This window comes from Capra hircus, chromosome 5 (genome assembly GCF_001704415.2).
Source record: "Capra hircus breed San Clemente chromosome 5, ASM170441v1, whole genome shotgun sequence".
NCBI classification, from domain to species: Eukaryota; Metazoa; Chordata; class Mammalia; order Artiodactyla; family Bovidae; genus Capra; species Capra hircus.
In genome coordinates this window covers 102,660,227-102,673,064 of record NC_030812.1, presented here as the reverse complement: position 1 = coordinate 102,673,064, position 12,838 = coordinate 102,660,227, and the positions used below count along the sequence as shown (strand labels likewise).

The window sequence follows — 12,838 nt, the reverse complement described above, 5'->3', positions numbered from 1 at the left end:
AAAGGAAAAGAATGTGTCAGTAGTTTTCTGAGATCCCTCAGGGCCAAAGAGTAATAACTTCTCCCGACCGTCAGAATCCTATCCCTGCCTGACCACACCCCTTACTCCCTTTGCTTTGGTCTGTAAGTTCCTGTGGAACATCTCCTATCTCCTACTTATGCGGCTTTACTTTTAAATACAACAGTCACCTCTCACTGATACTTATTGTCTGTTGTCCTTCCACCGGAATATCGTCCCCACGAGGGCAAGCACTCTGAATTGTTCACTGCTGTGTCCTCGGAGCCTGGCACTTTATAAGCGGTTGGTAAACGTTTGTTGCATCAGTGAACAATTCATGTGAACTCTCTCAGGAAGCCTTCCTTGGTTGTTCCAACCTGTAAGGGTCCCACGTTCACCAAATTTGAACAGCATTTAGTCCCTGCTTTTTAAAATTATTATATATATATAATCCCCTGGAGAAGGGCACTGGCAACCCATTCCAGTATTCTTGCCTGGAGAATCTCTTGGACAGAAGAGCTTGGGAGGCTACAGTCCATGGGGTCACAAAGAATCGGACACGACTGAAGCGACTTAGTACACACACATATGTTTGTATGTATATGCGTGTGTGTTAATCGCTCAGTAGTGTCTGACCCTTTGCGACTCCATTGATTGTAGCCTGCCAGGCTCCTCCGTCCATGGGATTTTCTAGGCAAGAATACCGGAGTGAGTTGCCATTTCCTTATACAGGGGATCTTCCCGACCTGGAGATCGAACCCCAGTCACCAGCAGTACAGGTGGATTCCCTACCAGCTGACCTGGCTCCCTGGTGGGCTGTGAAGAGGTTAATCCAAGCAGGGAACCCCATTAGCAATCCTCTTATTGTCATTCAGCTTAGCTATTTCATTCATTCATGAACAAAATTTGTTGACTTTTATTGTGATTTATGGGGCTTCCCTGGTGGCTTAGCTGGTAAAGAATCCGCCTGCAATGCCAGTGACCTGGGTTGGGTTCTATCCCTGGGTCAGGAAGATCCTCTGGAGAAGGGAACTGCTACCCACTTGAGTATTCTGGCCTGGAGAATTCCATGGACTGTATATTCCATAGGGTCGCAAAGAGTCAGAAAGGACTGAGTGACTTTCACTTTCTATTTCTTTCATGTAACTTTTCAGCAAAATTGTCAGCAGCTCAGGAGAAACTGTCTCATACATGGTACCCTCCCACTACTTTGCTGAGCACACAGTAGATGCTAAATAAATACATGTTATTTGAGTAAATGAATGCTGCCACCAGGCTGCCCCAGATCTGAGCTGAATCCCTCTGGGCTCAGCTCTATTTTGAGTGAAACAGAATCAAAGTGCCTCCTATTAGCAGTAATAGTTCCTTGCCTAGAGATCAAAATAACCTATATAGGAATAACTATAACACCAAATTTTACAGATAATGAAACTAAGACTATAAAGACTTGTGATTTTTCCCAAGGTCACAGCAAGGAAGTAGCAAAAGACACCTAAAAATAAACATTTCAATTAAACATTTAAAGAGAAGATAGGTATTTTTGGCTTGTAACTGTATCTTTTTAAAGGTGTCTCCTCTCTCAGAGGGAGACTCACAGACTTGGAAAACGGAACTCAATGGTTGCCAGGGTAAGGGATAGTTAGGGACTTTAGGAAGGTCATGTACTCACTGCTATATTTAAAATGGATAACCAACAAAAACTTACTGTATAGCTCATGGAACTCTGCTCAATGTTATGTGCCAGCCTGCATGGGAGGGGGGTTTGAAGGAGAATGGATCCATGTATATGTATGGCTGAGTCCCTTTCGCTGTTCACCTGAAACTATCACAACATTGTTAATCAGCCATACCCCAATACAAAATGTTGTTGGTGTTAAAAAAATTGAAAATTTTTTTTTAGAGTGTTCTCTTTATCACATTTTGGGACTCTGTAATCAGCCTGTGTTAACCCAGGAGCAACAGTTGGCGGAATAAGGGTCTGAAAGGTGCAGATATGAACTGCCCTAGCTGCTCTATGGGTTAGAGATGGATGATTTGAGAAACTTTGACTTTGGGGGCTGAGATAGAAAAGCGGGAGCAAAATGGCAATAGTCACTGTAAGTCCTGGTTCTCCTGTTCTTTCCCTGTTTACAATAACTGGTACCCCTTTGGGCCTTTATGTCTCCAACTGTTAGCCCTGCTCTTCCTGCCCTTGGTATAAGAAGCAAGTTTTAAGTGCTTTGAACTCCTTAGAGAAAAGCTTTAGAGAGAGCAATGTGGGGCGTAGGGGGAGGAGGGCTGTTAATTTTAGCCTGGGGTTTTCCAGCTGGCACACTGTTTCCATCTTGAATCACTTCCACACCCTGAGCTCTGCCTGGGAGATCCCTCCTCCTGGGGGCTTCCCCACTCCCTGGTTTGGTCTGAGCCACAATGGTAAGCATTCCAGAAAAATGCTTAAGAGAAGTCTGGCTTAGTCATTTAATGAACAGTTCAGAAGCATAGAGATGAGAGATGCTGGTCCCGGTAGGTACTGATGTGTGGACTCCAAGAACCAAAGGGGTAGTATGGCCACTCTTTGTATTCTTGGTCTGTGACTGAGCAGTGACTCTCTGCCATTTGCAGCCCTCCAGGACCTTCCCAGGCCCCATAGTTTCAGTTTCAACTCTACAAGAAAGTTAGGATTCTTCTCCAGGGCCTCTTCCTGGTTAGCTTGATAATGGGATGTAGCTTGGGATCATTCCTTAAGACAGGAATCCCTGGTGGCTCAGATGGTAAAGAATCTGCCTACAGTGCAGGAGAGCCAGGTTCCATCCCTGGGTCAGGAGGATCCGCAGGTTGGGAAGATCCCCTGGAGAAGGGAATGGCAACCCACTCCGTATTCTTGCCTGGAGAATTCCATGGACAGAGGAGCCTGGCGGGCTATAGTCCATGGGGTTGCAAAGAGTCAGACACAACTGAGCCACTAACATTCCTTAAGACATCTGTCTCCTCTGTCCTTCCCCCACCATCTGACATTCCCTAAGGAAGGAGGGCATTTAGGGAGAAAGAACAGGTTAAGGATTTCCTGTGTCTTGCTGGTGTGTTTTAATTTATTTAAATTTAGAGAAACAGCAGTCTAATCAGGCAGTAATTAATTCACTCTTCATTAGGGGCCTTTATTTGTGCCTTCTGCATATGGATGAGCCTTGGGGTCACACTGTCCCTCTGAAGAGGAAGTGGTAAGAGACAAGTGCTGTCCAGGCACTGCAGCTGTTCCCCTTTGGTGCCTCCTCTTCCCCCAACCTCGACCTAACAGGGACTAGATTCCTTAGGGGAAGGAAGAGAAAGGTCTCTCCCATCCTCCTTCTCCTCCCCCCCCCCCCACATTCCTTGGGTCCCTCCCTTGCTGCCCCAACCCATCCCAGCAGCACCTCTTCCTGCACTTGAGATCCCATCCACCAGCTGCAGGCTGGAGTCTCTTCAGGTCCCACTGGACTGACTCTGAGCTCCCTCAGCAGTGTGTTTGCTTTGCGCCTCTGCTTTCAGTTGGTTCATCACTCCTTGGCCTGGCCCTGCTGCCTCTTTTTCTTAGGGAGTCTGATACCCTGAATCCACATACTGCTCTGATCCTGAGAAATACACTCCCTCCTCCCCGCGCTCACCGCGCTCACCATTGTGTGCTGCGTAGACTCAGCCACGCCTCACTGGTGTTACACAGTAAAGCTCGCCAACCCCTAAAACATGCACCTATGGCCACATAGACACTCCTGATTCTAGCTGCAAAAGTAAATACGCAAAGGCCAGCAGAGGCCAGGGCAGCCCCCACTTACCTGTGACTGTTTCCTCTCTTCCCTGGAGCTCCCCCATTTCCAGGGAGCAAGTGGGGCACAGATGGGGGTGGGGGGAGAAATGGGACCTGGATGTTACCATGGCAACAAAGCCTAGCAACAACTGAGAGGCTGCTGTGTGGGCTTTTGCAGGGCTGTTACAAGAGCCAAACCTAGAATTGGGGGCTCAGAGGTGACTGATCCCAGCTGGGCAGCCTGTGTTCCCTCCTTCAAATACACCCCTCGATGCCACCCCCACACCCCAGCAGTGCCTCTTCAAGAGGGCAGAACAGGAAAAGCTAATGAGAGTTAACCACAGGGCTTCTGGGGGACAGCTGTGGGTGGGGGCAGGTTAGGGAGCAAGGCTGAAAATAAAGCAAGCAGGGCAGCCAGCCTCTCTCCTGCTGCTCCCTCTCGTCTTGTTTCCATTGCTCCATTTTTTCTTCTCCTTTTGCCCTTCACCCTCCATCTGCCTTATCAGCTCTCCTCTTCCTTTTCTGGCTGGCGCCATCGCCTGAGCTGCTACAGAAGTGTCCCTTTGCTTTGGCCTCCTTGCTCATGGTCTCTCTTGACCTTCGCTGGTAATTAGCAGGCCACTCTTCCAGTTTGCTCCGGCTGCTCCTCGTCAGGTCTGCTCCCATCTGTCTCTTCCTTCAGCTCCATCCCATATCAAAGCCCCCAAACCCCAACTCCAGGTCAGAGCAGGCCAGGTCACTCGGGTCTGGAGGGTCACCCCTCCATCCTCCTTTTCCTCCCTTTTGGCTGCCCATTGCCTTTCCTCCTTTCCTCGCTGTGGGGCTCATGAGGCAGAACCAGGGGACTCAGGTATCTTGCAAAGGCTTTATTTGAAAATTTTGAAACTTACATCCCACAAGAATTCAAGATTATCACCACAAGAAGAAAGAGATAATACAAAAATATATATCACAGCATAGGAGCCAGGTAAGAGAGGAAAGAAGGAAGGAAGGTGGGAAAGCCATGAGAAGCTGGGACAAACCTGAGGGGTGGAGGGGACAAAAGGCAGGAGAGTTGGAGGAACCAAGGAGGGAGGGAGGGGCAGGTTGGGAGGCAGAGCTCCCGATGGCCTTAAACCAGCTGGCCCCGGTCCCTGGCAGCCTAGGTGGAATTAGGGAGGCCCTCAGGGGGACTGGAGAGTGGAGGACTTGATTGGGTGGGGGACGGTGGGGAGGAAAGGGGGCTCTGAGTTCCAGAGTGACACGCACAGACAGCCAGGACAGAAGAGACAGGACTTGGGAGGCAGGGGAGGGCAAATGGGGGCCCCTTTCTCCTGCAGTGCAGCAGGAGGCTCCCCAAAAGCCACCTCCCAGACAACAGAATTTAGCAGTGGGGCTGGGGAGGAGTTTTGGGGGCCTCATGACTCCCCATTTCCACAGGGGAGTCCTTAGAGTGGGGTGGGGGACATGGTAAAACCCACGACGTGGAGTGGGGTGGGACCGGGACAGATGGGGCCCAAAGAGTCCCCAGCTCATCTCCCACCCCCCTCCGGGGCAGCATGCAGGGGACACAGAAACTCCACCTGTGGGTGTTCACGAAGTGGAGTGTGAGCACGACATTTACAACATCACACCGAGGGGCCGGGAAATGCACATGAGAGGTACACCCACTGACCGCCGAGTGATGGGCCGAGCGCAGGACGAGGGAGGAGAGGAAATGAAAATCGAGGAAGTGAAAAGTGTGAGACAAAAGGGAGGACATGAGGGATCCTCGGAGAGGGGATGTGGGTGGGGAGACTGGCTGTACAAGAGCGTGAGTGTGCGATGGCCTGAGAGGGGAGAGGTGAGTGTGCAAGGCTCATGTGAGTGTGCCAGGGTGGGGACGGGGGTGGGGGCCAGAAGCCACAGATAGGTGAGGCCCCCACCTCAAGGAGGGTGAGCAGCTGGGCTTGCCTGTGGGCCAGCGAGTGTTCCCAAGGTGTGAGCCCAGGCAGAGCTGCAGCGCCCACAGCCGCCGTGCCCTCAGCAGGATGGGGGCTATGCCGGGCCCTTGGCCCCCTGCCTGGAGGTGCCCCAACCTTGGGGGACATCACAGATTCACCAGGGGAATCCTAAGGGGAAAAGGGAAAGGGCACAGTCAGGAACCAAGGGGCAAGCCAGAATCAAGAGGGCAGTTCAAGAAATAAAAGGGATGGAGATTAAGGGGGCAAGGTGGAGTGAAATGGCAGCATGAAAACAGGACATAGATCTACAGGGAGACAGGTGGGGCCGCCCAGAGAGCAGAGATCCAGTCTCCTGAGGGTGGGCAAGTCTGCCTCCTCCCCACCCACCCGGTGAGGAGCACCCCACCCACTGCCACTGCCCTCCTCCCTGCCCTCTTCCCTGCCCTCACCGGTTCAGCTGGAAGGCTGGTGCCCCCTTGGGCTGGGGCATCCCGGGCCGGGGCCCCCCTCGGGGTTCCTCGTGGTCAGGGGTGGGGGTGGGCGAGTCTCCGAAGGCCCCCAGCACAGTGACCCCGGCTGGGGACAGGTCAGTCAGGGGCTGCTGGCTCTCCTCTTGCCTCAGGGCCCCTTGCTGCCCCGAGGGCCTGCGCCGTTTCTGACTGCGGTCCCAGCTGGCAACCCCGGAAGGAGAGAGGTTCTCATCCATTCGAGAAGTCCCCAGCTTGGGCCCCCTTGGGCTCTGGTCACCCCCCAACCTCCCCCAGGCACCCAAAACATCTGACAGCAGAGAGACCAGCCTCTAACTGTTCCCTATGCCCCCGATCCTGAGACCCTGTCCACAAAACCACTTCCTGTCCCCGCGCCCCCAGGGGGGCTTGGGAATCTAAATCACCCTCCCATCTGGTCCAGAGCCACAGAATGAGCGACCCCTCTCATGGACACACAGAGTCCCCCCACAACTGCCCCTCCCCCCCACACACCCAGAGAGCCATTTCTCTCCGCAGCAGGTGCCTGGCAGGTTTAGTTCTAGTTCAAAGTCAGCTAATGACCTGGACACCTGAGTCTAATGAGTCTTGCAGTAAAGTGTGAAGAACTGAGTGACCTGCTATTAAGTGCATGCGAAAAGCTGGGATTTTCTCCCTCTTCCCTTTAAGGCGGCCTTAAGAAGGGCCCTGCAGAATGACAAGGGATGGCCGCCCTAGCCCCCCAGCTTGTGCTCACAATGATCTCTCTACCTCTCCCACTCTCCTTGTATTTCCCCAGCAGGAACCTGAGCTCATTTCTCACAGCTTCCCCTGCCCAGATCCTTCCTATCTTTCCCCAAGGTCTTGCCTTAATCCACCACTTCCTATTCCACCCCCAGGAAAACTGCCACCCAGGCTCCTTCCAGCCAAACATTCATGGGGATGTCAGCATCCCCTTCCTGCTGGCTTACCAGAACTTGAAGATGATGCCGGTGGCCACGAGGACAATGATGATGGAGATGGTAATTGTGACGTAGAGCTGAGGGTCCACACCTGTTTGGGGACAGGGAAAAAGTCTTAGGAAGGCCTGGGGCCGGGGAAGCCAAGCAGGGTTGGGGGCGGGGTTAGGCTGTAGGTTCAGGAAGCTTGAGCAGTGTTGCCATTGGAAGCCACATCATCCAACTCTTTTTCTGCTTCTTTAGAGCCTCCCTGCTTTATTTTTATTATCAGCTTTCTCCAGAGTTTTCAGCTCTTTCCCTCCCAAATCTTTTTTCTCCACTTCCCCAAATCTGTATATATGGGATGAGAAGGAGTTCCAAGGTCAGAGAGAACCTCTCTCTCTCTCTGCACGGAAACTAGCGGGTGAAAATGTCCATCTCTGCCCTGGCCCCGCCCCCAAACCACTGGCCCTGTGTCTGCACCCTGAGTTAAGGTGTCATCCTAAGGGGCCTTCCTCTGGCCTGGACTATTCCCACTGTTTCCAGGGTCTGGCTCAAATGTCAATTCTTGGAAGGTCTCCTGATCCCCGGGCAGTAGTAGTCTCTCCCTTCTCTTTGCCTAAAAACATGCTGTGCACACCTCTATTAGAGCGTGTATTACTGTCGACTCATCCCCGAGGGTTTATGCATCTGTCTTCACCAGTGGACCTGAGCTCCTCCAGGGCTCAGACACATCTTCCTCTCAGCCTGCTGTGCCAGCCCAGGGCCCGGCACACTTGTGGAAGGAGCTGACACACAGGACCCCTGTTGCTGCCCTGAGAGTCTTCAACCAGCGCCCTGTCCATATCCCTTCCCAGCCTCTCCCACTCACCTTCACCGCGGCCCCCGAACAGGAAGGGCCTCAGGGTGGCAGGTGCTTCTCCAAGGATGAGTCCATCTCCATCAGCCCGCATGGAGTCTGAGTTGGGGTGTGGAGTAGCCAGCCCGTGGGGGGCTGCAAAACCATAGTCCAGGGGCAGAAATCCAGGATTGGCAGAGTTGGGGTCCCCCCCATCCTCTCGAGACACCGTAGGGCCCCACACAATAGCCCAGGGGTACTGGGATGAGGGTGGACCCTCCTCAAAGCCTGATGGGGTGGCCGGGGGCGCGGTGCCCGGCAGGACTTGCCGACGTGATCTCAGGACCCGAGGGGATCGGCTTGGTGGAGGTGCCCGCTCCCACACACACACGTGGCGTGGGGCCGAGGGTCCTCCCCGGGCACAGGGGGGCCGGGCTGGGGCTGGTGGGGCTCGAGGGGAGGTGGAGGAACCTTGAGCAGGTGGTGGGAGGGGCAGCAACAGCAGTGGCCAGAGAGAGAGGAGATGGGACAGCAGCAATGCAGGCCTGCGGGAAGGAAGAGCGAGGATGAGTCCGAGGCCATCTTGGGCTGCCTCCTTCCTCTGTGCAGAAAGTGGCTGTGGGAAGACATGTCTCACTTCCCGTCTTTCAAGGGTTGAGCCCTCAGGATGGAAAGCCCTGGGTGGGTCTAGGAGGGAAAGGGCCAAAACCCCAGGGAACACGACCTCTAAACTCCCTCCAAACTTACCGCACCCTGGACTCCATGTCCAAGATCCTCAGCGGTGGCTCAGATTTTCAGCCTTTACTGGGGGAGAGAGGGGTTGTCACATTCCAGGCTTGCCCCGAGGACCTCCCCAGCTCATCCATCCTCCCTGTTCACCTCCACCTCCCCTCCCAGCTGCAGCTCCCATCTATGCTGCCACCACTAAGGACTCTTAGTTGCCTAGCACTGTCCTGGGGAGGGGAGAGGAGACTCCCAGACCAGTCCCCTGTCTAGCCCCCAGTCCCTATCTGCAACTTCCCAGGTCCCTGTTACTTCCCTACCCCAGGGTCTACTCTCACTTCTCTGGCTTCCTTCCTTCTCACTTCCTCTGCCCACAGCTCCTAGCTTTTCTTGGATCTTAATTTAGAGCCAAGAACCTTGTGATTCCTTGAGCACCTACCGCAAGGGAGGGCGTCTGAGAGGGGGAGGGAAGAGGAGGAAGTCAATCAGATTGAGTGTGTGAACGTGTGGGGCTGCACAGAGGGGAGCATCCCAGACTGCCCACCCCACTTGTCTTCCGAGGCTTTTCTCTGAGGAGTGAATGGCCCCAGGAATCTGCATTTTCAGGAACAGAGGAGACGGAGATGGAGGGATGGAAGGAAAGAGACAAGAAAGGGAGAGGTGGGTGGGGGAAAACTACAGAATGTAATTTTTGCTCAGTGTTCAGTCATCCAAACGCATTGGTGCCCTCTGAGAAGAAGTGGAGTTGGGGAGAAGCCGGACCCTCAAATGCCGCTTTCCGGGGTAAAGAGTCTGGGAGAATCATCGGGATGGAGGGTTCTGAAAGAGGAGGACACATTCTCAGAGTTGAGGGTGGCAGACCCAGGGGGGAGGCAGCAGGCTCCCCAGTGAATGAGGATGTGACATTCAGTGTCCTCTGGTTTCTGGGTCCAGATCTGGACATGAAGCGCTCTCAGAGAATAACAGGGAGTAAGGTGGGAGAGTCTGGGGAAGGGACTGGGAAAGTGGGCTGTGGATAGAGCTGTGAAGAGGTGATGGGCTGAGAGACGGAAGGCTGGTGAGGCATGAGAAAGGAGGAGAAAGGTGAAGAGGAAGACGGTGAGCGGGGCTGGTTCTTGAACTAATGGACTGGGGTGGGGGGCGCGCACAAAAGATGGACAGCTGTAGGATGCTGAGCATAAGAGGAAAGGTCAGGGAGGGAAACTGAGAGGGTTCCGGGGTCGTAGGAGCCTGGGAGAAGGAGCAAAGAAAGGTCCAGGCAGGACGGGAAGTGGAGACCGAGGAAGGAGAGGGGAGAAGAGGGGCGGAGGAGACCAGGGATGGGGAGGAAGAAAGGGGGGAGGAGACGACAAGGTACCGAGGATAGAATGAGACAAGGAAGGGACTGGGGAACAGCAAAGATGGAGGAGTTGGAAATTGTTTCTTCCAACGTAATGAGACACGGAGCTATGTCAGTAATGCCTAACGCGTCGGGAGCCGCGTTAGGCATTACTGACAGAGCAACGGAGAGAGGCAGGGAAGGGGGCCTGGGGGGAAGACTCGAGAGGAAGCCAGAAGAGAGCGAGGCTGCGGGGACCGAGGAAGGAGTGGAAGCCGGTGGAGCGGAGACGGGTTCCCAGGGACAGCTGTGGCCAGCTGACGCCTGGACCCACTCGCCTCTCCTGCCTGTGCATCCCCCCGCCCCAACCAACGTCAGCTCCAGTCCCCGGACCCCTCACCCCTTAGTCACCCCCTCCAGGAAGCCCGCAGTCACCCGGCTGGCGCGCCACCCCCACCCTCCCCTCGCTCCTCACCGACCTGTTGTGCGCAGGAGACGAGCTGGGGGTGGGGCGGGAGTCTGGGGCTGGGGGAGCAGGGCCCATCCCCAGGGCGGCCGCGAGCCCACCCTTCCCGAAGGCCCGCGCTCCCTGGACCCCAATGGAAATCGATGAGTGGGGTGGGGGGTGGGGGTGTGTGTGTGGAAACGAGGGCGAGGAGGTAGGCGAGGGGGTCCGTGGGAGGGAGCGCCGAGAGCAGAAAAGGAAGCCAAGGCAGGAGGATGCGAGGGGCCGAGCCAAAGGCGGGATGCAGCCGCCGGGACCGCTGCGCAGGAGGGCAGGACGGAGTAGGGACCCGCGGTGGGATGCGGAGCGCGGCGGGCGAGGCGAGCTTCTGGGCTGGAGGCTCGAGCCGGGCGGGGGGCCGCGTCGGGAGGGTAGGGGGCGAAGGGCGCGCAGTAGGGGAGGGCAGGGCCGGGCTCCCTCGGGTGGAGGTGTGGGGGGCCCTCTCGCTCACCTGCATGCCTGGCGCGGCGGCGCGACGGCTGCGGGCGCTCGGGGCTGCGCCGGCCTGGGGGGTCGCGGGAATGCGTGGGGCACGGGGCATGGTCGGGGGGTTCTGTGGGCAACGGGGTGCAGGAGAGGGTGGGGGGCTAGCGCCCGGGGCGCGGGGCGGCGGCGGCGGCGGCGGCGGGAGATGCTCGGCTCGGCTCGGCTGGGCTCGGCGCGGCAGCTCGGAGCGCGCGGTCCCCGCCTCTCCTCCTCCCCCCGCTCGGTTAACCCTCCCGCTGCCGCGCCTCGGAAGTCGCGCCCGGCCGCGTCCCAGATGGAGGATGGGAGAGGGCAGCCGAGGGTGAGCGACCGTCCGATTCCCCGGGTTCCGGGGGCGGGCTTCTCCACCCTCACCCCAACTCCGTGGACACCCGTGGTTGCCCCAGTGAGTTCCTGAGATTCTGAGTCACCCGAAGCTCTGGGTTCCTGACTCTATTTCGCCTCTGCTGGGGGATGAGGTGGGATGAAGGTGGGAGTGATGTTCTCGCACCATCCTCGGATTATCACAACAGCTGGATCCCCTGATTCCATTCTGGCCCAGCTGCAGTGTATCTTGCCCAGAGCAATCCAAACGATCTTTCAGATAAGTGGACCGAGTTGCATTACTCAGCTTTTCTAGGACTCAGAGTATCCCAGCTCCTTCCTGTGCCTTAGGAGGCCCCGCATAACCTGGCCCCCCAGGGAGCTCCCCATTCGATCTTCATGTCCTAGCCACACTGGACTTGATCTATGTTCCTAGAATCAGAGGAGGTGAACTTGCCTCAGGGCCTTGGCACTTGCTGTTCGCACTGCCTTGACCGTTTTCCCCTGGCTTCTCTCAGTGATTCACTCATTTCATTAAAATTTCCCTTAGTTCCTATGTCACCCCCTCTAGGAGGCCTTCCCTAACCCCTCCAGCTAAATGGGCTTCCCCAGCCGGTAGTCTCACCCTGTCCTACCTTCCTGTGTCTTTCAGGTTACCCTATTTTATTTGGGTTGTGAGCGGACACCATGTGCTTCTAGTTTCCTTTCATTCTCACTGGCTTTTCCTTCTCTGTCTTCCGCTCGACCTCTAAATGTTAGCGCTTCCTAGGGCTTAGTCCTTGGCCCCCTTCTCGTTCCACATTCTCTGTCCAGTGATGTCATCCAGTCCCAGGGCTTAAATACTATGTAAATGTCAGCGAGTCCTAAATTTATATCCAACGCTCCAGACTCATTTATCCAGCAGCCTACTTGACATCTCCACTTGGATGTCTAATAGCCATGCAAAGCTCATGTGGCTAAAATAGATGTCTTGAATTACCCTCCGCCCCGGTCAGTCCATTTTTCTCTTAGTAGTGTTCCCCATCCTGGAATACGATGGCTTCCACTTTTTAGGCTAAAAACCTAGGAAACATCCTCCCCACCTTTTCCTTTTCACTCTGATTCCCACCCTGTATCTAATTTACCAGCAAGTTCTGTGAGCTTTACTTCCAAAATATACCACGAATCCATCTCCTTTTCTCTATCATTGTTTTTGAGTTGCTGAGTGTCATGTGGAATCTTAGAACCTGGACCGTCTGCAGTGGAAGCACAGAGTCTTAACCACTGGACCACCAGGGAAATCCACTCTATCATTGTTGCTATCACCCTGGTCCAAGCCATCTGCTCTCTCTGAAATAATGAAGTGATTACCTAGCTGGCTCCTTGCTTCTGCCTTTGCCCTTTACAAACTAGTCTCCACAATATCTAGTCATGTTTTGAAAAGTATGAATTATATCATTCTCTTGCTTGCTTGGGCTTCCCTGATGGCTCAGATGGTAAAGAATCTGCTTGCAATGCAGGAGACCCAGGTTTGATCCCTAGGTGGGTAAGATCCCCTGGAGAAGGGAATGGCAGCCCACTCCAGTATTCTTGCCTGGAGAATTC

At 54.9% G+C, this 12,838-nt stretch overlaps 1 protein-coding gene across 1 annotated transcript; it reads right to left on the bottom strand.

Moving 5' to 3' along the window:
* Window positions 4,604-11,141, bottom strand: PIANP (PILR alpha associated neural protein). Its single transcript, XM_018048562.1, has 6 exons — window positions 10,917-11,141; window positions 8,667-8,723; window positions 7,953-8,464; window positions 7,115-7,196; window positions 6,129-6,350; window positions 4,604-5,847 (listed from the first exon to the last, which is right to left on the bottom strand). The coding sequence occupies exons 2-6, from the start codon at window positions 8,681-8,683 to the stop codon at window positions 5,826-5,828; spliced, it is 855 nt and encodes a 284-aa protein (XP_017904051.1). The 5' UTR covers window positions 8,684-8,723; window positions 10,917-11,141; the 3' UTR covers window positions 4,604-5,825.